The sequence below is a fragment of the Nasonia vitripennis genome (assembly GCF_009193385.2).
Source record: "Nasonia vitripennis strain AsymCx chromosome 2 unlocalized genomic scaffold, Nvit_psr_1.1 chr2_random0002, whole genome shotgun sequence".
In the NCBI taxonomy this organism is placed as follows: Eukaryota; Metazoa; Arthropoda; class Insecta; order Hymenoptera; family Pteromalidae; genus Nasonia; species Nasonia vitripennis.
Genome location: NW_022279608.1, coordinates 3,324,430 through 3,352,229, shown reverse-complemented (window position 1 = coordinate 3,352,229; position 27,800 = coordinate 3,324,430). Strand labels below are relative to the sequence as shown.

Below are 27,800 nucleotides of genomic sequence, written 5' to 3'. Positions count from 1 at the left end.
AGAAGACTGAAGTCCAAAAATCTTAATCAAGACCCACTAGATAATCACAATAAAAACAATGATCAGAATAATAACCATCATAACAATAATAGCACAGATACCATACACATTAGCGATAAATGGCTCATCAATTTAACAGACAGTAATATTCCACAATATGTTAAAGACACACAATGTTTAGGAGAAAAATTCAACTTTTCAATACAATTAAAACATAAGCACGCTTTCGAGTTCTTCAATCATTTAGAAACTTACTTATATTCTACAAAAAACACTAATAAGCATGTCAGTTATATAGACAAGAAGATAAACTATAATATCGAGCCTAAAAAATAGAATCGAACTCAAAAACAATCTTAATAATACTGTGATTACTTTGGAATACGCATTGGCCTCATTTGATGTTGTATCCCTATTTAGTAACATTCCTAATGGAAAACTGAATTCTTGCAGGGAATTGATGTTCTGTTAGATTCTACCTACTTACAATTTAACGGTCAATTTTCTAAACAAATCCTAGGTGCTCCAATGGGGTTCTGTACTAGCCGTTGGTTTGCTGACTTGGTTTTGGAGAAATTGAAGAGCAGCGATTCCTAATCCTACTTTTGTAAAAGACTGCACTACGATCTCATTGATCACAAAAGAAGTTGTTCTTATTAGGATCTGTACGTGAGTTTGAAAATATATCCACACATACTTTACCACAAACTTTGCAAATAAACAATAAATTCACAGCAAAACCATTTCGTTGTCCTAATTCAAAATTCACTGAATTTGTTTTACAAAATTCACATGTCATCTTGTCAGCTATAACTTTAAAAACATTTATGACAATAAAAATGTTTTCTTCCTCATCAACAACATCACTTGAACTTTTTAACATATCAGTAAATGCCAATTTTCTTGTTGTTGCTGACTCTTGCAGTTTAGCTTGCATAGCATTTACTGTATTGTTAGAAACACTTCTAATACAAGGTTTTTCACTGAGAGAATTACGATTTGGAACACTAGTTTTTGTTGCATTTTTATTTTGATCAGTCTTGTTTACATTTGCTCGAGCTTTTATTAGGTTAGCTGCACTCGTAGCACTTTTACGATTTTTTTTTTGCTTCGGTTTACGCCACTTTGAATGTATAGCATCCATTGTTGTAATTTATAAATTAATAAATTATAAATTATGCAACTACAACTTTAGCATATACATATATTTTGTTACATGTATGGTATATAAGTATGTAACAAACATAGACTCGCACAGCAGAAAAATTTGTACCGTATAAACGTTTGTGCCGCCATCTATCGCAGGGTTCACAGACTGGGCCGATTGGATAAAATGATACTTACGTTTTCGTTTTGCATTCAAACTACTTATTCATACCTATTCACCCATAAAAGAAACTTGATACTAGATTCTACGCATTCTTTAGAACACTTTAAAGAAATAAATTTTTTTTCGATTTTGTGGTCGAAAAACACCAGAATTCCACCTTAAATGTAAAAGTTAGAAAAATTTTTAAAATACATCTTCTTACCGTGCCAAACATTTTTTTTTTAAGTTCAAGATCTCCGGCTCAGCTGTCCATTAATGCCAGAAAAAATAATTTTTGCTTAATCAGGTAATAAATTACTCGGGGTGCAATAAAGGCTATTTTTTGGTAATTAGTAATTGGCCCGAAAATTTTTGTTGGCATAATTTGGAGGTGATACCCATGTTTAAACATATTGTATGTCCATACGCACGTACAAATCTTAGTCAGCTAAAGTCAGGGACTTCAACTAATTTAATCTTCTCTATATTGAGTCTTAATGTCACTTAGAATACGTGTTAACAACAGCCTCGAATTACCAAATCGCATCTCCTACGCTTACACAACTTACTGAGAATTATAACTTAGCGTAAACAATGTTAAACTACTTAAAAAGCAACACCTGCTTTGGACAATGTAGGCACGATCTCCAGCCTGAAGGGTTACTTACGCCTAGCTCCTGGTGTGCACCTTGCATTCTCCTGATCTCGTCTTCTTCTGCTGCAACTCACTGGCCTAGCCTCTGTTCTTCTCCTCGCGTTCTTGCTATCTGACTCAATGCACCTGCGATTTCTTCCTTGGGATCTAGTGCTCGACAGTCACTCTCACCGCACAAGCTCCGCATACACACACTCTCTTCTTCGAATCTACTGTGCTAGGAATGCGCGCGCAATCCTCTCGATTCATGTGATCGTTGCACTTAAGCACAATGTTCAATTATTGTTTAATTTCTTCATTCAGAACTTTAAAGATACACACCAGAAGGTTCTACTTTACTTCGCACAAATTATCCTTAATGACCATTCATCCTAAGCGGAAATTCCAATGTTAATTTTGCTGCTGACTGAGCACAAAATTTAGTATCATTTCTCGAGTTTAAATTACAATTTAAGATAAATAATAATTCAGACATCGCTACTACGAGTAATGGTACTATTCTTGATGCAGTATTAGCAATATATTGCGATAATATTGAGTGTGTCAAATTGTTCTTCTTAATTAAGCAAGCTTTGTAATAGTAATTTTTGAAAAGAAGTGTGATTTGATGCACTTTTAGTCAAAAAATAGTGTTTTTGGAAAATGTCCGTACAGATGTATGTGTGTGTGTGTTCGTTCATATACATCTGTATGTTCGTTCTACTTAGTAGATTTTAACCTACCAAGTTTGGTTTTCTTTGTTTTTACTAGTACATAGTGGAAAAATAGTCCGTTTTTACATTTTGTGGACGCGTTTTTTTTTATATTGATTTTTAAGTTTTGAGATTTCAGTTTCTTGTACTGTATAATTGAAACTGTATAACTGTATAATTGAAAACTGCATCGCTTGGATCTCAATTTAACGATTATATTTATGCGAGAAAAAGAGAGAGGTAGAGAATTATAATTGATTATGTATATGTAATTTATTAGAAATAATTTCATCTATCAAACAAAAAAGAACAAAAACATCATAAATTTATGTATAAAGAAGAATAATTTTAATATTAAGTCAATACATGATGTTAAAGGAAGCTACGTGTCAAAGAATTGGCAGCCGTTATTTTTGTAGGCTTAGATAATGAGAATGTAAGTATAGCCGACTCAACTTTATCTAGTTAGAAATGTTAATTGTTATACATAACATATATTTTATATTTTATTTATAAATAAGCTATTAACTTTCTTCAAAAATTTTGAATTAGTTACTATTTTAACAACAATTTTATATTCAATTATTATCTTAAAACAAATTATTACTTAATACTGATAATAATAAATTAACTTATTACGTAAAACATTTTAATATACATTCAGTAATTATGAATAAATATATACATTTATTTATAATTACTGCTAATAACTCATATCGATTTTATAAATTAATTAAATTCAATACAGCTCTACTCTAATACTACCCTACTCTATATAATTTCTAAAATAATTATATGGATACGTGTACACTATGCTTTATTTCACCTAAATAAATTGTTATCAAATTTCATTTTGTTAAGACATGCTATCTGATTAGACAAAGTAATAGATATTGTTTATTTTAGCATGACAATAAAGCTTAATCTTATAAAACTGACCTCAAAATATACTTATTGGGACGTTCATTGTAGATTACCGGGTACAGTCCTCTCTTAAAAAAGAGATAAATGACGCAAAAATTAAAAATGTTTTATTATTTAAATTTAATATATTGATTTGAATGTATTATTCAGTTGATTAATTGTATGACTATAATTAATAATATGATTGTTTAGTTCATATAAATTATTCTAGCTTATTTTGTACTAAATTAATAATGTCTAACCTACAGTAGAATGTTTCGTAATCTGCTTTGTTTTAAAATATACTGCTTATTTTTTTTGAGAAAGCACATGAATCAAATATATATGTATACTTTATTATGAAGTTTTTGTATGAGTTTTGAATACTTTTTAAATATTATTATAACGAGACTGCGTGCAGTAAAAATAAGCGCGCGATTTTGCTAGTGAAGGAAAATTTTTACATTTTCTTGACATCGGTGTTAAGGGCCATAAAAAAGTTATGCTTAGTGCATAAGTTTTTACTAACATGGCATCTGATTACACTGGCTAAGAGTAACCTTCGTTTCTGCATTGGCCCTCCTATATTTAAAATAATCCTTGATAGAGCAGCACTAATTCTTCCTGCCTTATCTCCCACTATAGCAAGATCCTCTTTGGATGTCAATTTTGCACCTATAGTAATGCCCAGGTATTTAATAGTTGGCCGAGAAACAATCTCAAGTCCATTTACCATCAACGAACTTCTCCGTTTTAAGCTAGCTTCCGCTAAATTGGGGATGGTGTGACTTCATTATTTAATTTTTTAAAAACGTGTTCGACGAGTGCTGCGGCGAGAGCAGTCGAGCGCATGCGCGCGCCGCGTAGGGCCTTTCCTGTTTTGCGTGGGCTCTAGCGCGCAAGCACGTGCTGTTCAGTTTTGACAGTTCTTATGAAGGAACCGGCCATTTCAGCTTATCAGCGTCCATTTTGCGATTTCTTGATTTTGTACATTGAGCGTATCAGGTCTTCTCGAACGTTCTTTTCAGGACAGTTGACCTCTTTTTTGTAGCGTGCGTCGCGTTGTGTGTGATAATCGTGCGAGCGGCGCGCAGAGTGTGTGGTTCTTCGTGTGTTGGGACGTCGGCCACGTGCAAGCTTTCTTGACGTGCTGACCTCCACCGTCCTGACGTCACCGTACGCGGCAGGGCTGAAAAGGTCTGCCCGTGGTCCAGGATAGGCTTTCTCGAGACGTCGAGGTGTCCTGCGACCAAGGAAAGTGCATTCCATCCACGTGCGGCCGAGGCTTCTCGTCGTGCCGTCCACGTTTGTTGCGGTCAAGCTAGGAGAACTCTCTAGCGTGCGCAGGTACCTCGCGGCGATAGCGTTAATTTAAGTGCGTTTTTCTCTCTGTCTATCTTCCCTGGTAGAAAGTGAACGAGTCAAAACCGCTAAGATCTTAAGACTTAGTTAACTCATTTAGCTAAAATTTAACTAAAAATTAAAATAAAACTTTGCTATGAAATCGCTTCCCCGATAACATCGCGTGCCGGGCATTTTGGGGTCACGCGTGCTGTCCGCTCGTGCCGTCATTGTGACGTCCCCAAGACATCTTTCGTTGGAATTTTCAAAATTTTTTTTTCTCGCCATTCGGGAAGTCATAATGTTGACATTTTGGCGGCACAGCGTGCCAGCACGCGTGCTGACATTGCGACGGCACGAAACTTTGTCAGAATGACAGCCATGTGTGCTGGCTGTATGGCACTGGCAGGAACGAAGGCAGAATGTCGGTATTTTGCGGTCACGCCGTGTTGGCACTCATGTCAGCATTATGAAGACATTTTGAGGAGCTACCTGACGGCATTGTGCCGTCGACCCGTGTTCAAAATTTATTAACATTTGGCGCTCTCAGAGTGCTAGCAGAATGCCTGCTGGGAGTGCTTCTTGCCATGACAGCATTCTGTCGGAACGAAATTCCCGCAGAATGCTGCCTTTGTTGGCTGCGAAACTTAGAAATTTTTCAGCCGCACAATTCACGAAATAAGGCTTTTCAATGTATGATATTTTAAGGCTGTTGATTTTTTTAATTTGGGCTATTATTTATCCACCGGACTTTGTTCCTTGCCAATTTTTATTAATTATATTATTATGACTACTCTTTCATGACTACCGAATTTATAGCAGCCTGCCAGTTTCGCGACTTACACGAAATAAGCGGCGAATATCAATGTTGTTAAACGCGTTAATAATAATTTTGGTGATTGTTTATTACAATAACTTGCAACTTTATTATCAACAGCTGCTCGCAATACATAAGGACACAATTAGCTATGACTTGTAACAAGTGTTCGTGGTCGAGTGGTAAAGTGCCTGCCTGCTAACTGAAAGGTTCAGGGTTCGATCCTCGTTAGGGTTTTAATTTTTTTGTTTTTTTCGCTTAATTTAAGTGCCGGCACGATGCTTGCACCGCGTGCCGTCATTGTGCTCAGCACAATGCCGTCATTTCCGTGTCCCGGAGCAGGGGTACCTGGACGTCACGCGTGGCCCATTCCGTGCCGTCTCAGTGCCGTCATTCGGCCGACATCATGTTATCGGGGTTAGTAGTCAAAATGTTGTAATCAGAAATATTACAAAAAATATAGGGCTCAAATTAATAAATGGGTTACGGGTATAACTACGCATAATTTTATTAAGTTATATTGCAATTTTTTCCCTTTAAATAAAATTGTAACAAATATAATAAAGCCACAATTCCAAAGAGTTATCAGAAAATAGCCTTAATTGCGCCCCGGGTAATTTTTTACCTGGCCGAGTGAACATCATGTTTCCGGCATTACTGAACAGCTTAGCCCGAGATTTTAAATTAAAAAAAAAATTGTCAAAAATGACCGTCCCTATAAAAAATGCGAGCTATTTGAAATAGGGTGAAATTGTTCAAAAATGCGTTCAAAACGAGACTTAAATTACCCGTAGTCGTCGTACCCTATTTTGAATCATCTAAATTGAGAAAATCCGACGAAAAATCGGAAAGTTTCGTTTCGAACGCATTTTTGAACAATTTCACCCTATTTCAAATAGCTCGCATTTTTGATAGGGACAGTCATTTTTAACAATTTTTTTTTAATTTGAAGATCTCGGGCTAAGCTGCCCGGTAATGCCGGAAAAAATAATGTTTGCTTGGCCAGGTAATAAATTACCCGGGGCGCAATAAAGGCTATTTCTGGAATTATGGCTTATTGTATTTGTTATAATTTTATTGAAAACATTATTTAAATATTTAAAATTTAAGATTCATAGTTTAATTCTGCACTATTGACCAGTGATTATATACAATTAATTATTTTTAAAGTTGTGAAAAATATTCAACTATTTTTAACTGAAAATTAACTAATTTTAACTAAGCTGACATCTGCAATAGCATGACACGTAAACGATTTTTATCGTAAGCGATAATTTAGGTTATTGGCTTAACGGGGCACACCACCTTTGAAATTAAAATCAAAATTTTTCATTAAAAATGTATAAATATTTATATAAATAAACCAAATTTTTATTACTATTCTTAAATTACCTTTATTTTGATGGGTTTAGACCTTCTATATACCTCTATAATACCTACATATAGTAGGGAGTCTATAATTCACTTACCGTAAGATTCCAAAGGAACGAATGGCCCAAATGAGCTCAAACTCTAGGATATTGTTTAAAAGTACATTAGTTATGGTATGAATGAGGGGATTTGGTTTAAATTTCATAGAAAAAAAGTTACATGATAGTTATGTTAAAATTAATCAAAAATTGATAAAAAAAATCAGTAATATGCTTATAAACCTTTTTCTATGAAATTTAAACCAAATCCCCTCATTCATACCATAACTAATGTACTTTTAAACAATATCCTAGAGTTTGAGCTCATTTGGGCCATTCGTTCCTTTGGAATCTCGATTAAATAGCAATTACAGTATTTCTTAACATTTTACCTTGAACTGACCTTGTGAAGGTCATGAAAAAAATTTTGAAATACCGTTTCGGACGTAAAATTTCCTGTTATTTCTGAATCTGCTATCAAAAATTGGGGTTCCTATTTAAAAAAAAATTTGACCTTCAAATGAACTTGAAATTTGGGTTCAAGGTAAAAACTAATTGCACAAAAAGATGTCCCCCTTGATCCTGGACAACTTTCATCTGAACAATTGTTCTGTTCATGGCTTAATTTAGGAGTTATTAGACTGGTTTGATTAAAATGGCCCACCCTGTATAGAAGGTCTAAAACCATGAAAATAAAGGTAATTATGTCTAAGAATAGTAATAAAAATTTGGTTCATTTATATAAGTATTTATAAATTTTTTATGAAAAATTTTGATTTTAATTTCAAAGGTGGTGTGCCCCCTTAAATAAGCGAAATTTTAGCTAAATAACCGTTTACATTTCTACTGTAGGTTAAAATCAAGCAAAGTCCAATCAACCCTCCAGAGAACTGCATAAGTTCCCTGAAAATATCTGTAAAATAAGCGGCAGTGTTTAAACCCTACTCAATATTACCAACCCTTATTATTTTATAGAGTGTATATGGAAGAAATACTTCAACTTCAAAACTTCTTCTGGTAAAAAATCTTTCATTTTCCAGCAAACTTAGAAACTTTTAAAACTGCCACAATCATTTAGGTTTGGTCTACAAAACAAAACTTAAAATTTACTAGGGAGCAATCACCTTGGTTGATCTTCTTGATCAGACTGCTTTTTATTCGGACGCTTTTTTAGCGCTTCGCCCCCGTGTCGTATCTTTTCCTATAGACCTATAGCCTCGCTCTATATCGCTTTTACTTCCGTCTCTTCCAGCTTTCGCTATCACCCCTCTACGTTTACTCTTCCACCTACTTTTTCGCTCGCACTACGTCCTTAGCCTTACCGATATTCAAGAGATGGCTCTCCCTGTATGATTTTCAAGATCTAAAACTTTCTAGTTTAATATTTTTTATTAAACGAACTAATTATTTATAAATCTTAATTGACATTCTTCCATAATAATTTCATTATAATTACTTTGCCTTTTTTGGTATAATTGTATTTATAATTTTTAAACTTTTTTTTCAACTATTAATTTTTAACCATTTTTGCGTATAATTCTAACATAATCTTAATTTAAAGTTATTATTCTACTTAACTACTATTTATATTTAACTATTTTAAGCGTTAAACCTGTGCGAGCACATATAAATTTCTATGCGTCACAACTACGATTCTTTCATCATTAGTTTATAAAATGTGCACAGTATTATAATGCCTATTAACGGGCCATATTTCATTTGAATCTAAATTGTTGTTCACTGATACAAATATTTCTCTGCTTAAAATTTCATTTTTCCTAGCATTCGTTTAGCTTTGTATTTGCGACGCAGTTTTCGAATATTCGAGACGCCAGATTATCGTTCAGCTGTTAAGTTTTCTGACAAAAATCATAATAAACGCTTCGATTCCCCGGGAAATTTGTTTCGGTTTTTCCCCGGCTGCGCATAAATTTTACAATAGGCCTGCTGTCCGCCATATAATGATCCTGATCGCTATACCTGCGCACGCTCTTAATTGCTATTTGTTCAGAATGTCTAATTTCACAGTTCAGACGTTCGTTTCTCTCAATATTTTAAATGTTACGGATTATTAATTTTTGTTTCGCATCTGCATTTTCATATTTTTCTAGCTACGACGTAATACCAGTCCCGTATGTTGCGGATCGTTATTTCACTTGCAAAGGTTACATCCGGTATAGATTTTCCGTAGCCTGGTCTGCGGTAGGTAGTGGTATTACCATTATTTGCCACCACCAAATGCAGCCTATCTTGCTGCAGCTTCTATCTTGAAAATGACCCTGCCTCGTGGGTTCATCGTAGTCATGCCCCATTCCGTGGCCTTTGCGTGAAAGTCGCCCTCTATCACGCTTTTTTTAGGAGTCTCTCTAACAGCGTCCTCCAAGACCTTTAGTTTCCTTTTGAATTTGGTTGCAATTAGGTTCGGTGAATGATATACGCTTAAGTATATTATACAACCCATCCTTCTCCGCGCATAATCTTTTCCTGTACCCGTATTTGTCATACTCCGCCCAGGCACCTAAATAGCGGCAGTTATTTCTTTGACACCCGACTGGGTGGGTCTAGGTTCTTGTATTGTTCGCTGATCAATAAGATATCCACTTTCTGCTCCGTTGCATATTGGATCAGCAGATCATGTACAAGCCTACTTCTGTGCAGGTTCCTTTGCAATATCCTCGCCATTATCTTAAGATCTTACTTTAAAGCCGTTCGAAAGACTATGCATGCTCCGGTACCTAGAGAGTGCATTGTCCTGTTCTCAGGCGTCTTTGCATAGATAAAATCTTCTCTGTTGGTCCAGCACATTTCAAGCCGCCGCTCGGTGTCCATTTGTGCCACACTTTCAGCAGCTTTTGCTTCCTTTGCATTTCGCTATCACGCGTTCGTATCCAAGGCAGCGGTAGCATCGCGGATACTTGTTTGTATCCGCACTTGGCAGTTTATCCACCTGATACAATTTTTTTCTTTTTTGAGCAGAGCGGCTGCCTTTGTCTGATCCATTTCGACCACAGCCACCCTCTACTCTCTCTTGATTGGCTCAAACAGATGTACTTTTGCCGCAACTTGTCTCGGTTCCGATGCCGTTTGTAACTTTTTCCTTTGTCGTGATACTGTCGATATCTCTTATCTCTAATATTGTCTTCAAAATTTTACTCTTGACTGTGCCTGTTTGTCCGATGGCGTCTTGGATAGCTTTCTGGAGTGACTCCATTTTGTCGTCACGCTTTCCCACACCCACCAAAACGTCATTGTCTCTTGTTTTGCAGAGAAACAACCACATTTAGTTCTTCTGGCTTACCTCAATTCAGCTACCCACCCCAAATTGATCTCCGACGATACTATTGTTCAGGCTGGTGTTCTGCCCAACATCCAAGCTGTTTTTCTTCCCAAGAATGCATCCATCCTCTGACGCGGAGCTTTATCTTCTTTTATTTTTGGTTGAGTCTTTTTAGCCTTTCTAATAGCAGTTACTTCTCATTGTGGCTGTTCATGAACAGACTGTGCATCCCGCTCGCTGTTCCTACTTGTCGATGAAGCGCCTTTTGAATCTGTTTTTCCTTTTTTTTTGGCAGGAGTGCTATCTTCTCCGTCAGATGATGTTCGTTTCCTCTTATTTTACTTTGATTTCTTGTCATTCTTTGAATAGTCCTTTCTGAGTTATTGGTGGGACAGATTTTTTACACGATTTATTCGTTTTTGTGATGTCGGTTTATTCAATAACGTGAACATTTTCTTGGTCGTAATAGTGCTCTATAAAGCCCGAAATCAGGCCCTACGGTTCCCACGGGAGGCCTTGCTAAAGCTACCCTGACTGGTGAGAGATATCTCACGACGGGCGGCGAGGCATGGGACAATATGGGTGACCAAGGAGCGGTGTAAGTACTAAGACGTCGTACATGTGTAGAAAAGTCGAAAAATAGAAACAAAAATGGAAGGAAAGTAAAGGAAGATTTTTTTACAAAAGTGATTACCAAATGTTTTAGTTGAAGAATTAAGCAGGCGTTGAATTTAGCTAGTGCATTAAAAGCGCCAAAACTGTTGACATAGGGAATCCAAACCCCAAACCCAATTGAGCTAGGTGATAAATTCAACGTTTTGAAGGGTATAGTCACCGAGGAAATTAAGTAAGCTGAGGGCAGAACCAACGTGCACCGTCTGATAAAGAGAGAAAAAAAACATATGTAGGAAAAAAAAAAGAAAAAAATCATATCTAGGAGGAGAATTTCCGGGATGAAGAATAATTAGTATGAATAATTTAGCAAGTGTTATCGAGACCAAGATCGGGGACAGTCGCCTTATCCAACCAAAAAATCGCAGAATATAGATGTCATATGAAAAAGCCGTAAAAGCCTGCAAGAAACAAAATAAACGCATAATAAAGGTAGGGAAGAAAGTAATTGAGCTTATCGCGGACTGCCTAACTGCACTAAGAGGCGTAGGATGTACTTGTAGAAACAAATCCGTCTGCCAAGAAAGAAAAGAATGGATGAATATTATAGTACGCAGGCTGGTTGCGGTGTAGATTCTTACGTGTCAGTTTAGAGTGAATCCCACAGCAATTTTAATCTGAGTACTAGGCCCGTATGTCCTCGAGGATAAAATTATAGATTAGTATACTTATAAAAAGTAATCTTTTTCCTCACTCTACAGAAGTTAGAATATTGTACCCAAAAATTTTTAATTGTTGTTTTGTAATAAGTATCTTAAAGTTATTAAAAGACTAGATTTTATTAAAGTAACATGTGATTAATAATATTTATAAATAATAAAATTTATGCATAATAATATTTATATATTTTTAGGAAAAGTTGGAGCTGATTCATACACTATAGAAACATTCAAAAATCTATCAGAAGTACGAACAGTAAGATTAAAAAACGAGAGTCAAAGAGATATTACAGTAAAATTAGGTAAATTAATTGCATTTAAAATATTTATATAAAGTATTTAAAATATAGCTTTTTTAAGTAGACCTTAATAGTTGCGTTTTATTTTTACTAAGACTAAAATCTTTTTACTTTAGAAATCAAAATACTAATATAAAGTTTAAAAAACACATTATAAAAAAATTATAAATCAAAATACAGAAAATATAACATTATTTTTCAAAATATGTAGAGCTGCTAATTTAGTGTTAGTTTATTAAAAAGCGATTGTTCGTAATATACTAGATAAATTCATCGCGCGCTTCGCTTTCTCGGTCCTGAGTGTATCTACATCTTCTACATAATATTAAAAGTCTTTATTTTAGAAAACGATGCCTTCTGTGAATATTCCTATATTTTGTAAAAATTAATTTTTGCTTCCTCTTAGAGGAAGCTTTGTAATAGTAAAAATTTGAGTTTCGTCAAAACTTTTAGAAAATACTTTTTGGTGTGTTAGGAGTTCAAATCAATTGTTTTTAAAAAATATCCGTATGGATGTGTGTGTGTGCCGTAATATTTCTGAAACGACTCCGTCAATATCAATACAATTTGACACGCATATCTATTTTTGGATTCCAAATTCGAAAAAACAATTATTTTTCATTTTCTCGACTATTTTTCTTTTTATGGCCATTTTTTGATTTTTGAAAAACACTATTTTGCGTTTTTTTTTTCAATAATCCCATTGTTACAAACAATTCAACTATAGTGCATTTGAATGAGAATAAAATTACTTACTTTTCCTCGTTTGGTCCTCGCGATCGACCGCTCTGTTGGGCAGATAAAATGAAAAAAGTGATTTTTTTAAAAATGAATATCTTTGTAACTAAACATCATAACCTCACGAAAAAAATCATATTAATGGATCTTGTGTCAAACTATATCCCATTAACATTTCAAGTGATTTGACCACTTATTTTTTCAGATATAAATCAAAAACAGAAAAAAATGAGTTTTTTTGTGCCTTGATTACAGGCGTAAAGAGGCCTTATTGCACTTGAGATTTCGGGATAAGGTAGATATTTTATGTGTTTTAGCTAAGTTTTAGCTAAGCGCAGCTTTCAAACCCCTATGTTTTTTAAGATATCAAAGCCCTCGTAGAAAATACGCCATAAGATATGGCCGGTGAATAACTACTGGCCATATTTTTCTTAGCATAATATGTCAACATGAGATGTCCACATTATGTTGAGTACTTGACTCAAGCAATGGCTTTATAACCTAAAATCCATAAACTTAATAATCAAATTTCTTTTAACGCAGTAAATTCTAAAATCATTTACGTTTCAAAAAAGGATTTTACAATAAATTTTGAAAATACAAGGCAAAGTGTTAAAAGCAGTAACCTAACCTTGAATATTCATACATACAAATTTACATATAATCACACTCAAAACTCACTAACATATATGTATACTATTCTGGCAAACATGTTTTTATGTAAGTGTGAATATTAGAAACAACATCATGTGAAATTTGTGTGTTCAAGATTATCAACAATGAAGTGTAAAAGTGATGATCTTGACAGATATGTGGGGGTCCCCTCTGAGCACCACCAAGGGACCGACGCGCCACCTGGCGCACCACCACGCCGTGGCGAGCGTGAGGCGAGCTTAGGCGCTTGGGGGAGTCTCGGCCTGGCCGCCGATCAGGACAGACCTGTCGATCTTACACCTTATTGTTTTCTACAGTCGTTAATAATATAAGTTGTTTGTTATTATACGCCAAGTCATCATTTATTAACCTGGTCTGTCCTATTCCTGCCTTATCTCCAATCGGAGCGCAGAAGGGACTCTTTCATCTCCAAAGTGGTGACCCCGTCTTAGAACTCGCAATCCGCGAGTCATCGCGCGGCGCCGTTTTCGACGCCGCGCCATTTCGCGAAGTCTCGATCGCGAGCTCGCTCTCTTCAGAGCTCGCCTCGGCTTTTCTGATTGGCGGCCTTTTGGTCTTTCGCTCATTTCGAGCTTTTAGCTCTTTCGTCAGCCTTTACACTGACTATAATTCTCTTGTCTCGCGTCGGCCCCTTTACAGCCACGCGACGACAATTTTATCTTTCTGTCGACTTTTACATCGACTCACGTCCTGCGACGGACATTTACAACCGCGCAGAGACGCTTTTATCTTTCTCGTCGAGTCAACTCCGAAAAATCGAAGTCTCGCGCCGGCCATTTGTAGCCGCATGCTGACGCTTTTACCTCGCTGCAGTTCGAGACCTGCAGTTTTGACGCAACCACGAGATCAGCAAACGACGGCCCACGGCAGCGGACACCAGCAGCGCGGCACCAACGAGCATCAGCAGCGCAGCACCCGCTGCAACTTCACCGGCGGCTTCTCTCCACCAGCACTCATCAGCGCACCGCGCCACCGACGCCACGACCAACATCATCGCCCCGGCGCCTCGAGGGCGGTATAATCATCGCCAGGACAGGCGGATCCTTTTACGAGGTCGAGTCGCTTTTCCCATCGCGCCTCGCGAAACCTGCCACTCGGCGCCGGGAACGCTGTCGCGTCGCGCAAAGCCGCCATTTCGCGCTACATGCCGCGCTCCGCGCCAGCACGTCACGCTGTCTCTCTCATTCTCGCGCGCAGTCGGCCATTTTAAGCCGCGCGTCGCGTCTCTCGCACCGCTCGCTCTGCTACCGCGCAGCGAGTAGTGGCTCAGCGCGCCGACGTCTCGCCATCATCGCCGAGCTGTCCAGGAGGCCCCGCTTCGGCCTCAAAAAAAATCGCCGCGGAGAGGCTCCTCGAGGCCTAACACCGTCATCGCAGCAACAGCAGCAGCCTCGGAGCCAGTGACACCAGCACCAATGGCAAAATCATCGGCAGCCCCACACCACCGAGCATCGCCAGCGCACCGAGCCCCCGAGCACGCGCATCATCTCCGGCGCCTTGCAGCCCTCATCACCGGCTTCAAGACAGGCAGGTCTCTTTGCGAGGATCGAGTCGCTCTTCTCGTCGCGCCCTCGCGAAGCTTGTCGCTCGGCGCCGGGAACGCCGTCGCGTCGCTCATGGTCGCCATTTCGCGCCACACGCCGCGACTCTCGTACCGCGCTCGCTCGTCGCGCTACCTCTCTGGCGTACAGTCGGCCATTTTAAGCCGCGCATCGAGCCTCTCGCGCGCCATTCCGCGCGCGCCACATCATAAGTGCTACATCGCATCGGGCTCTGCACAGCGAACAACCGCACGCCGGGGCTCTTTAATCATCGCTCGCAGCGACCGTGTAGCGGAAAATCACAGTGCTCAAGGCCATCGCACCACCGCTCTCCTGGGGCCACCAGCAACTACCAGGCCGTGCGCTCGACTATGCGCAGGGGCCAGCTCCGTCGAGGACGCTCGACGACGCTCGCTCCGGCCTTCTTTCCATCGCAGTCTGCGCTGGTACCCACGGACAGCCACAGCGAGGTCTCTTTCAGCGCATCGTCCAGCTTCGACCGCATCCTCGTTACCGATGTCCTGGTGCATTCCGGCAACCGAGGATGTTCATCAGCCAAGGACGCTCTTCAACGCCGTTGACCCTAGGCTTCAGGTCGCCGGCCACTGCAGCGACAATCTGCAGCACTGACACGCCTGGATGCTGTCCAGGCAGACATCGTTTTTTTTAACAGACGGCCATAGGTCTTATTCCGACGCTTTCCTGGGTCTTCATCAAACCAGCCTATGAAGGACCTGGTAGCTTTCGACCCAGCGTCAGCCCGTCTCCGCTCTGCAGCCCTCAACTTCTTCGGCACGGGCGCCGCGTCCAGCAGCCGCAGCCTCCCTTACTCAGGCAGGACTTCACTCTCATCAGGAATTCTTCTCATCGTTCCTCGGGCATTCCGCCCTCATCACTGGTGGGGCAGTAGCTGTGGGGGTTCCCTCTGAGCACCACCAAGGGATCGACGCGCCACCTGGCGCACCACCACGCCGTGGCGTGCGTGAGGCGAGCTTAGGCGCTTGGGGGAGTCTCGGCCTGGCCGCCGATCTGGACAGACCTTTCGGTCTTACACCTTATTGTTTTCTACAGTCGTTAATAATATAAGTTGTTTGTCATTATACGCCAAGTCATCATTTATTAACCTGGTCTGTCCTATTCCTGCCTTATCTCCAATCGGAGCGCAGAAGGGACTCTTTCATCTCCAAAGATATACTCCCAACTCAGTGTTCAAGTCAGTCGCAGGCAGTATCTATCATTATATAGCCTTATAAGCAGTGTATTCATGCAAGATGTTTAATTCGTGATGTAGATGCTTATTTTATTTTGTTGAAACAGGTTAGCGTAACAATTTTTGCTTGTCTGTCTTCGCTAGCTGATCCACACCGAAGCCCATGGCTCCGGGGTCAAAATTTACACATGGGTGTTTACATGAGAATTTAAACTATAACACTTGAGATAAAGACAAGTAGATATATTGTTTTAATAGATTGAAACAAATCACCATGCAAAATTTCAGCCCTCCAAGTATGATAGATTTTAATTGAAAGCAAAATCAAATTCTCAATGATTGTACGAGTACTTTTTTCAATTTTTCTTTTTGCTCTCACAATTTTATAAGCATACAAATGATTCGAATTTATTTTATGTTTTGCTATCTGTACGTGTTAGTTGCGTTATCAGGTATAACACGTGAAATTTATAAGTATTTTGGAAATATGAAAATTGTATAGGTTTGAGAAATATTCGAAAATATTCTAAGTCTTTTACCTGCTCAAGGCGTAAGTTGCTCAAGAGCAGGGACTGGGCGCTTTAGTTGCGCTGGCGCTTAAGTTGCGCTTCACCTGATAAACTCGGATAGCTCATACGGGTCCTTGTATAGGCCACGGAGAGAGCGGGTATCGCGCCGTCGAAAAAACTCTACATACAACAATCATACACACAAACATATTCTAATGCGTGCGCTGCGCTGCTGCGCTTGCCGCTCGCTATATACAGATATATACAGTGTGTTGCACACTCTCCCCGCTTTCTCGATGCTGCCTCTCGCTGGTTCATGGCGCTGCTGGTGTTATGCTGCTGTGAGCTCAGCTGACCCGAAGCATTTAAATGAAGAGTGGGAGAGAGCGAGATACTCGCATGAAATCTAAAATTTTGTTCCACGAAAATTAGTTTTAAATATAATTTATAATTTTATGCGGAGCTTATACGGGGTGTTACAAGTTGTAGATATTTTCAAAACACAACTTATTACCAAGGCAAATATATATTTTGTAAATGCTTCGATGCAAAACAAAGCCTAAAAAATGATTTTTGATACTAATAGTTTAATAACGATCTAGATGCGACGCACCTACAGGCCCCAAGTTTTGTAGGGATATCTCCTTATCATTATAAGCTTATAGTTACATTCTGAACATTATCCCGTACATGTATATAAATAAGATAACATAAACGTATTTGTAGAAACTCGTAATAAGCGCATGAAATTTGACAACAGGTAATTGATATTTTTTAAATTGAATCAGCACAATTTACTTTCAAAATTTGAGTATATTGTACTGAACTAGAAAACCTAAACTTAATAATAAGGAAAATTATGCCCTACTACTAAATCAAATCTTGGCTGGACTAATTAATAAAAATCTTCTATTTTGTTCCAATGGAATCCTCTTGAAAATATTATCCCTTGCTGCAACTGCTTGCCATTATGTTCAATTTTTTCACCTAAAAAAAAGGATAAAATTAAAATCAAAAAATAACCTCTGCAATGTAAATAATATTCTCAGTCAAACCATTTATGCACTAAATGCATGGTTGTACATACGTATAACTTGCATCTTAGAAACACTGCATCTGCAAAAATAATAATTACATCAATGGCATGAAATGTATTTAAATTATATAGAACAGAGAGAGAGAGAGAGCTAACAGGAACATCTTCTTATCATAATCCTTCGTTTTTCAACTAATTCTATTTGTCGTTGTACTCGCGCTGGGTCTCCTTTCTGGTTTTTCTACCTTTATTATTATAGCCTGATGATCACTATGTGTGTAGTGTCTTACTGTCCATGAATCAACTGAGCCAATAAGGCTGCTACTAACAAACCTAAGGTCAACAATAGATCCTGCGTCTCCTCTTTTTAATGTGTGGGTACATCCTTGGTTAACTACGATCAAATCCAGGAGAGCAAATGCTTCCAGAAGTACTCGTCCTCTGTGGTTAGTCTTTATGCTGCCCCATTGGTTAAATTTTCCATGCTCGATAATAGTCTTCATTCCAGTATGTGCCCGACCACCGTCGATCCCCCCGTCTATGGAGGCAGCTGACATGACCCCAACACATGACTGTAAGCGGTGCCAGACTGGGAACATCATACCAGAGTATAGCACGCGATACTGCCCTAGCCCACTCTCTCGAACCTCCTACCACGAACAAAGTGCTTGGCTCACTGGAGAGTTTTTGGCAGACATCAAGCAATATCACGCACACGCCTTAGCCGATTGACTGGTACTGGCTATCTGACCGGCCTCCCGTCTTGCCGTCAGCGGGAGCCATAGGTGTTTCAGGTCACTTTGGCTTGCAACCTCAGACTGCCTCCCCACCCAGGATCTTCTTTTGGCAGCCTACGGTGTGTGTGTATGTGTGTGTGAGTGTGTGTGTGTGTATGTATATCCTAAAATTTCTGGAACTACTCTGTCAATATCAATAAAATTTGACATGCATATCTATTTATAGATTCTGAATTCGGAAAAAACAGTTATTCTTTATTTTCTCAATTATTTTTTTATGGTTATTTTTTGATTTTTGAAAAACACTATTTTGCGTTTTTTTCAATCATCCCATTGTTACAAACAATTCAGCTATAATGCATTTGAAAGAGAATAAAATTACCCACTTTTTCTCGTTTGGTGCTCGGGATCGACTGCTTCGTTTGGCAGATAAAATGAAACAGGTGATTTTTTTTAAATTCATATCTCTGAAACTAAACATCCTAACCTCACGAAAAAAATCATGTCGGTGGGTCATGTGTCAAACTATGTCTCATTAGAATTTTAATTGATTTGACCACTTATTTTTTCAATAATAGATTGAAAACTAAAAAAATGAGTTTCATTCGTGCCTTGATTGCGGACGTAAAAAGGCTTTATTGCCCTTGAGATTTTGGGAAGAAGTAGGTATTTTATGTGTTTTGGCTGAGTTCATTGCGCAGCTTTCAAACCCCTATGGTTCTTAAAATATCAAGGTTTCAATTTTTTTTGAAAATTTTTTGATTCCTTATATCTCTAAAACAATGTAGTCAAACGTTTCAAAATTTTATTTGGTGATTCACCATCATGCTGCTAAAATTTTAAACGATTTCGTGGAGCGGTTCTCAAGTAAAGAGGTAAAATGTAAAAACCGATTTTTCTCAAAACTTTTGCATCCTCCTATAGGGGTGTCGTTGCACGTCGTTTAAGTCCCTCCCTATGAATTCATGTAATCCATCAACAACTTATATAATTAATTATGTGTCAAAAACCGCCTCATACATTAGCAGGCAGATTATACTGTATATTAAAACAATATTTTATTTATTAGACTTATAAATTTAGTTGGAGGAAGTCACGTGCCAATGTATTGGCAGCGGTTTTTTAAATGTTTATGATATTTTGCTTAAAAAATTGCTCTTTTAGTATAATACTTAAGATCGAAAATAAATTTGCAGAAATCTTTTTAATTTTCGCCTCTCCGATTCTGTTTTTGATGAAAAACATCTTATAGCGCAGTACGGGTGTAAAAAAAATCTTGGGTGAGGCAACGCATTACGCTCCCCTCCCTACTACCCATGCTAAATATAGATCTCCGCGTGTGTGTGTACATTATTTCTATTTTCTCTCTCTTATTCTTCTGTTTATTCCTCCTCTTCCTCTTTTGACTTTCCCGACCTTTACATCCTATACCTATCTTCTTGCACCTGATTATTCCCTTTTCCTTTTTTGAATATTCTTCCTTTTTTCTCATTCCACTTGTAAAACTCTCCTTCAGTCTCTGCAATCCACTCTTTTCTGTGAGAGTCTCTCCCTTCTTATTCTCCTCTTCCTCCCTTCTTCTCTTCTCTCTCATTATTAGAGCTTTGGCCCTTCTTTCTTCAAATGAAAGCCATTGTTCTAGTCTGATCTTCCCTCCTTTTTCTAATTTCGGCCCTTTTCTCCCAGATTATTTTCATGTCCTCCCTTCTTTTGAAAATCACTTCTTGGTGTCATCTGTTCTGGTGTCCTCTAGCTTCCATTCCGCTCCTTCTTCCTTTCCCCGTTCAAAATGTTTTTCTAGTTATTCATTAGGTGCAAGGAAACAGGCAATAGAGAGAATATGTACTCGAACGTCTCTTTTTCTTCTTTGCATAGCCTACATATTCTCTCTTCCTCCTCCATCCAATATCTGTATCCTCTTGCATCGTCGCCTTATCTAAATCTTGCTGTCGTAGCCAGCCCCATTCCCCTATGTTCTCTTTTCTTCTCAGATATTCCGGAATCTTACCCTGCGGTTCTATTAATTCTTTTACATCTTTAGTCTGCCTTGATTCACTCATTTCGCTTTTCTATTTCTGCCACTGTATGTCCTTCATTACTCTCTTTAACTCAACCCACATCTATTCTCCTTTTTTCAACCTTTTTTGATATTCTAATAGTGCCCAGCCTCTCTTGTTCAGTCCCTCTTCTCTTGTTTAGTTCCTCCTTCCTCTTATCCTTTCTTCTTCATCTTTTTTTTTCTAGAGTTTTCCAGCATTTCCTCCACAAGGTGCCTTCCTTTGCCTTGCTCAGTTTTGCCTCGTATTTTATGGCTCTTCTCCTTGTACTTGTTTCAAGTTTGCACCTCTTTGTTACCAAATGTAGTACGTGCTCCGGAGTGGTTCTGTCTAGTTTCATTACCCATTCCATATACCTTCTCTGTAACTTCTCAAGTTCTTTCTCACCTCTCCATCCTCACACCTCTGCACCATATTCCATTACGCTTTTCATAATCGTATTAAATAGCCTTATCCTTAGTTCCTAGTCATCTCTGAAGAGTTCTTTTCCTAGCCCCCACATTGAGCTCATTGCTGTGCTTGCTTTTTCCTTTACCTTTTTAATTTGTGCCTCTTGTTTTCCGTTTTCTTTTAGCATATAAGCTAGGTATTCGAAATTTTTTACTACCTCTATCTTCTTGTCTCCCCAGAAGAACCTATCCTCCTTTTTTCTCTTTCTCCCGTTTTTAAATAACATTATCTTCGATTTTTCCGTATTCAACTTTAAACCCTTCCCGTCTATTAATTTCTTAAATTTCCTTAGCATCTGCATTAATCCAGTCGCGTTATTCGCTAGCATCACTACGTCGTCCGCGTATGAGACTGACCAGAATTTGTTTCTTCCTAGAACTATCCTTTCTTTCTGTACCTTGCTTAATTCCTTTTCTGTATCTGCCATCGCTACATTAAAAAGTGTCGGGCTTAGCAGACACCCTTGCTTGACCCCTTCGTGTAGCTCAAACCCACCCAACCTATCCTCCCCTATCTGGATTTCACTCCTAGTCCCTCTATACAGCTCTTTGACCCTATTCCTTATTGTGACTCCTAATCCTAGCTTCTCCATCATCTCCCGCATCTCTCTTCTATTCACCTTATCAAAAGCCGCTCTCATATCCACAAAAAACGCGTAGACTTGACTTCCCTTCTTGTAAATCGCGTCCGCCATTCCTCTCCCGTTTCTGTAGCCCATTTGGGTATCGTCTATAATCTGTTTGCTTTCTAGCTCTCCTTCCATCTTTTCCCTTATTATTGCCGCGTATAGTTTGTAACCTGTGTCCATTAGAGTTCCATCCATCCCTCTGTAATTCTTTGCGTCCTTCCTCTTTCCCTTATTGAATAGCGGGGTTATTAGTCCCGTTTTCCATTCCTTTGGTACGTTTCCCCCTTTTCAAATATTATCCATGATGTTAGTTATTTCTCCTATTACCTGTTTCTCTCCGTGTATCCATACCTCGTTTTGAAGCCCGTCTGTCCCTGGTGCTTTTCCCTTCTTCATTTTTCTAATTGCTTTCTTTCTTTTTCTGTATCCTCTCCTGCATCCTTTTTCTCCACAGTTTCTGCACTCCGCTCCTTTCCTGCAAATTCTTCATTCTATATCCACGTCCTTCTTAGGGTTATCTCTATCTCTAACTTTTTTTTTATCCAGTTTTCCACTGTCTTCTTATCTCACTGCTCTTCTTTCCAAGCCGATATCATGATGTTATTCTTTTTACTATTTCTTTCTCCCTTATCAATTCTTCATTTCATTTCTTCCATCTGTTTTCTACCCTTTCCCGTTTCGGCCCCTGTTTCGTTTTCCTTGGTCTCCCCTACTCGTGTTTCACTACTCTTACATTTCTCTTCCTCTTTTGTTTCCTCCTAGAGAAAGCTTTGTAATAGTAAAATTTTCAGTTTCGCTAAAACTCCGTATAAACGCATTCGGAGGTGTTTGGAGTTCAAATCATGCGTTTTTAGAAAATATCCGTGCGGATCGGTGTGTGTGTGTGTGTGTTTGTGTGTATGTACGTTGTAACGTAGAGATTTGATACGGGAACTCTCTTACTAGAACAACGTTACAAGGTCCCCATATTGTCGATTCCTACTAATATGCCCGGGTGCCAGGCGCTCGCCGATCGAGCGCCAGAGTCTCGCGACTCTTGCTTCAACGAATTCGACGAAACAGGAGTTTGCTCGGCTGACTCACTCCCCACCTCCTGGAAAACATCAGGTGAGCGTTCGCGCCGTGCCAGTGCTTCGAGCTAAGTCGGCGACACTTCGCGTCTTCCCCCACCAGCAGACGCAGCGCGCGGCGTCGACGCCGTGTACAAAAACACGGTCAGACGATCGCGGCAACAGTACCGCGGCGATCGTCTCCCCTCTCCGCTTCAACACGAAGCAGCAACAGCGCGAGAGCAGCCTGCCGAGCTGCAATACCTCTGCCGGGCGGGTCACTGACTCCCAGGCGCCTGCCTCACCGGAACAGCAGAAGGATAGTTAGCAGAGCCCGAATGCATCTGAACGAACACTTGGCGGGAGTATCAGTGTCACCCCTCGAAAATATAGACAATGCAACGGACACTATTTTACTTGCAAGCGAGGGGGGCTTTGCTTTTAGCCCTGTTTGTATGAGCGACGTCGTCCTTGCTATATCACATTTTTCCTTGCAAGCGAGGGGTGTCGATGGTATTCCATGCGGGGTGGTCGACAAGACCCTCCCAATTATTGGCGAATTTATTTGTAATCTATTTAACTGCTCCTTCGCTCATGGGATCTTTCCGAGTATCTGGAAGCAGGCACAGTTAATCGCGCTAAGAAAGACCAGCGCTCCTTCCAATGTTAAGGACTTTCGTCCAATTGCATTGTTCTGCTTCCTCTCAAACGTACTCGAGAAAAGATCGCGCACACCCAGATCACGGAGTATCTCAATAAAAATCATATAATCGATCCCTTCCAGACCGTTGTTTCCGAAAACACCACAGTGTACAAACAGCGTTATTCAAATTGACCGACGACGTACGCATGGCAATTGACAAAAAGAAGGTGACGATTATGCTGCTGTTTGACTTCAGCAAGGCCTTTGACACCATCTCACCTTCCAAATTACTATCTAAGCTGAGATAGCTGGGTTTTTCTAGGGCGGCTCTCCTGTGGATTAAATCATATTTACTGGGGCGATTTCAGATAGTAATTTCGAATGAAAACGGAACTTCAGAGTGGCTTGAAACCAATCTGGGAGTTCCACAGGGTTCTGTCCTGGGACCCTTGCTGTTTAGCCTCTATGTCAACGACCTGCAAAATATACTCGACGGCAACACAATTAAACATCTTTTTTACGCGGATGACCTCCAGATCTATCTACATACCAACAAAGATAATTTCCTGGACGGCGTGGCTCGACTGGCAGAAGCGGCACGGCTGGTTTATGGCTAGGCAGAGAGCTCCGGTCTGCGACTTAACTCCGGCAAAACCAAGTCTATATTTTTCGGGTCCATGAAGAACGATATTAAATCATGTAACTTGCCTGGGGTTCCGTTGCCGGACGGAGTGATCGTCCCATTCTGTGAGACGGTCGTGAGTCTCGGTGTTCTATTGGATAGCAAACTTACTTTGAAACCGCAGGTGGATGCTATCACGAAAAAAGTAAACAAAGCCCTGTATAGCCTGCGGTTTATCAGGGGCTGCACCACTGAGACTCCGCAGAAGGCTAGTTGAGACACTTATACAACCGCACATCGACTATTGTGCTGTGACTATCCTGGACGCGTCTAACAAACAACGAATATGGATACAGAGACTGAGCAATTCGTGTGTGAGATTCATTTTCGGGGTTAGGAGGGATGAACACATCAGTTCTTACCGTAGGCGTCTTGAATTGCTTCGCACCGATTCCAGAAGGCTCTACTTTGAGGCCATTCTACTCTACAAACTAATTCGGATTGGTGAACCCTCGTATCTGGCCTCATTGTTCAATAAACACAAGCAAATACCCTCCAGTAGGGGAGTTCCCCCGAACTGAGCATCCCTACCGTGAGTACTGAAACCGGGGCTAGGGCGTTCCAGGTCCAGGGTGCTCGGTTCTGGAACTCTTTCCCTTCTACTCTGCGAAACCTGCCATCTCTCACCTCCTTCAAGGGGGCACTACGGCAGCACCTGCTGGACACTGAATCGTGATGACTCTGAGCCCTCTGGCGCTGCATTCTTAATCTTAATCTAGTTTTAATCTAGCCAGACTCGGCCCTTAGGCCGTAAAAATTCTTTCAGTATTGCGTATTTTAGATTTCAAACGTGCAATACAGATAGGTTTATGACCAAACCTTAAATGTACAGCGTAATATTAGAAAAGTTTAATGTGATAATTAATATGACGAAATATGACGAAATGTGATTTTATGTGACGGTATTTTTATATGTTTTATTTTCTCTTTTTGGTAGACTGTATGCGACACAGTCTTTGTGACCTAAATTGCATTATTTTTTGCTTTTAGCAAATAAAGACCTATCTATCTATCTATCTCTCGCGTTTTTTACACTGTATCATGGGACCCGATATAACAAGATGCCACTGACATCAGGGCCCTTGACTCAGGTAAGCATTTACAAATCTCGAGTGCAATACGCGGTAGTTTATGTCCCTAACACTCTGCGGATGAACAGCAATGCCGATCTAGCTGCTTCGGACGCTAGCGCCATCTGACTCCGCCATCGGCGTACGATGCCTTACGATGCGCGGGCTGTTACTCGAGTGCTCTGTCAAGTTGTTAAATCTCCGTGACCGCGCCAACCTTGTCCGTCTTCCTCTCTCGTTCCCGTTGCCCTCTGCGACAGCTGACGACGGCTGTTGTTCTATTTGATCGTCATGAGTGATTCCTTCGGCGCCGTTTAGTCAAAACAAGCAGACGCGATTATTATTACACATTCAAAATCATTCGCATAACCTTGGGAAGCTCTGCCCTGACCTCCCCAGACCGGCTTATCACGTGGTGAAATTTAACCACGTTACAACTCTCCCCTTCCTGAGAAAAGTATTGAGCGGATCGCTCCGACCCCCTCCGGCAATTTTCGCGGGCGACAGCTACCTCCCAAGGCACCACATGCACGACCATCCGCGACCGTCTTCCGAACACACGCAATTTTCTTTTATAATAAGAAAACAAAATAACAAACTGCGGGACATATTGGTAAAAATCTTAAGTATCTGTACGCAAAATTTTAAATTGTGTTACCGAATTTGTATTTGAGAAATTAAGAGTAACATAAACATAACGTCAAGCTTATAGGCTGCACTAGGAGGTGCGCGGAAAGAGGGGGGCCAGTGCGCGGTGCCGGAGGACGCTCTTCCCAATCTTCGGCTGCTGAAAGGACCGAACTACCTTAAATACTGTTGCAAAAATCAAGCCTTCACGTATGTTAGTTTTTAAATATGAGTAAAAACTTTACAACTAAACTTTACATAATTATAAATTACTAGCTCAAAACGCTCGCTCGTTATATTTAAATGTTGATTTAAAATTGAAATATATATAATTTACAAATTTATAATAATAGAAATATGAAACAAAAACGATAATAAAATTATATACCATTATTGAAATATATCTGGGAAGGCACTTGAAATCCGAAGCCAAGCGACGCTTTCCCGCTGCAAGCAGAGCAGCCGTAGACAATTCCAAGGAAAGCCGTCGAGCTGGTCGGCCAAGCAACCGCAGACGAGCGGCAAGTCGACAGCCAGAGACAAATGCTATAACTGCGGCCAGACGGGTCACAGGAGCCAAGACTGTCCAACGAAGAGCGAAGGGACGAAGTGCTACAAGTGCCAGCAGACCGGTCACATAGCCAGAAATTGTCCGACCGTGCCAGTCAACCTCGTGCAGACGCTTCCGGATGAGACAACAGCCCGCAGCATCAAGAGCCACGAAAGGATGCACAAGGACGTCGTCATCGGCGGCATCGCGGCCACAGCATTGCTGGATACCGGAGCGACGAAGTGTGTCGTACAAGCATACGTGTGGCGAAAAATCCAGCAGCAGGCCAATCACGACTACGAGGTGAGGTCTGATAAAGGGATTCAGCGGGGCGCTCACGCACGCAGAGGGCTTGGTGAAAATCCCTACCGTCGTCGACGGAGCCACCTACGAGCTCGAATACCTAATCACGCCCGAAGACGCTGCGACCAAAGAAATATTCATAGGTGACCCGAAAAGAGATTTTGCAATGCTCATCATGGACGAGGAAAGAGCCATCGTCGAGTCGCGCTTTCCTAGCGAAGAGCACAGTCAGGCGATCGTCGAAGAGTTGAGCGAGATGACGCGAGCTCTCGAAGAGGTCCCTAGTGAGTGCCTGGACGAGGTGCGAGACCTCATTACCAACTACAAGCCAGAGCTTAAGGAGAAGGCGCCAATCTGCATGAAAGTGATTCTCAAGGACGAGACGCCGTTCCACAGCTTGCCCCGACGACTGTCGCCATCGGAGAAGAAAGTCACGGATGCGCAGATCAAGAAGTGGCTCGACAAGGGAGTCATTGTGCCAGGCTACGGCGATTACTCAAGCGCTTTGGTAGTCGCGACGAAGAAGGCAAGCAAGATGCGCCTGTGCGTGAACTACCTCAAGCTGAACCAGAGAATAGGCCTCCCGATGCTTATCGTCGAAGACGTCCTAGACAGTCTCGCTCAGGCAAAGGTCTTTTCAACGATCGATTTGAAGAATGGATTCTTTCACGAGAAGATCGACGAAGATAGCCGTAAGTATTTGGCGTTTGTAACTCAAGACAGACATAAGCACGGCGCGGGCGGTATTCATGAGTTTTATCCGCTACGTATTTGCCGAGCCCATCAAAGAGAAGAAGGTTGTGATTTTCATAGACGACGGGATCGTCAAGGGGAAAGACCATCGCGAGGCGCTCGACAACCTGCGCGCAGTCTTAGGGCGCGCCGAGTGGTTGGGAGTCCGGATCAACTGGAAGAAGTGCCAACTACTTCGGACCAAGGTGGAGTTTCTAAGCCACCTGATAGAGGACGGCAAGATATCCCCCACGCCAGATAAGGCCGCGGATATGATTAATTACAGGGAGCCAAGCACGATGAAGCAGCTGGTGCGATTCTTAGGGCTGGCAAGATGCTTTCGCAAATTCGCAAGGCCGCTAAGTGACTTGTTGAGAAAAGACGCAGAATTCATGTTCGGCGAGGAGCAGATCTTGAGCCAGCACCGAGAGACAGAACTCCATACCGACGCATCGAAGGACGGCTACGGCGCCATCCTGCTGCAGAGGAATTCCAAAGATCAAAAGCTGCTCCTCGTGTACTACTTAAGC

General features: G+C 40.5%; 1 protein-coding gene across 7 annotated transcripts in view; it reads left to right on the top strand.

The window, feature by feature from the left end:
• Positions 1 to 27,800, top strand: part of LOC100116736 (histone-lysine N-methyltransferase SUV39H2) — a 114,659-nt gene that overhangs the window by 49,595 nt on the left and 37,264 nt on the right. For 3 of the 7 annotated variants that reach the window (XM_031923924.1, XM_031923923.1, XM_031923922.1), the window contains exon 4: positions 11,929 to 12,036. The exons of the other annotated variants lie outside the window; for them this stretch is intronic. In XM_031923924.1, coding sequence (XP_031779784.1) covers positions 11,929 to 12,036 — 108 coding nt within the window. The remainder of the gene's footprint in view (positions 1 to 11,928; positions 12,037 to 27,800) is intronic. 7 annotated transcript variants of the gene reach the window in all.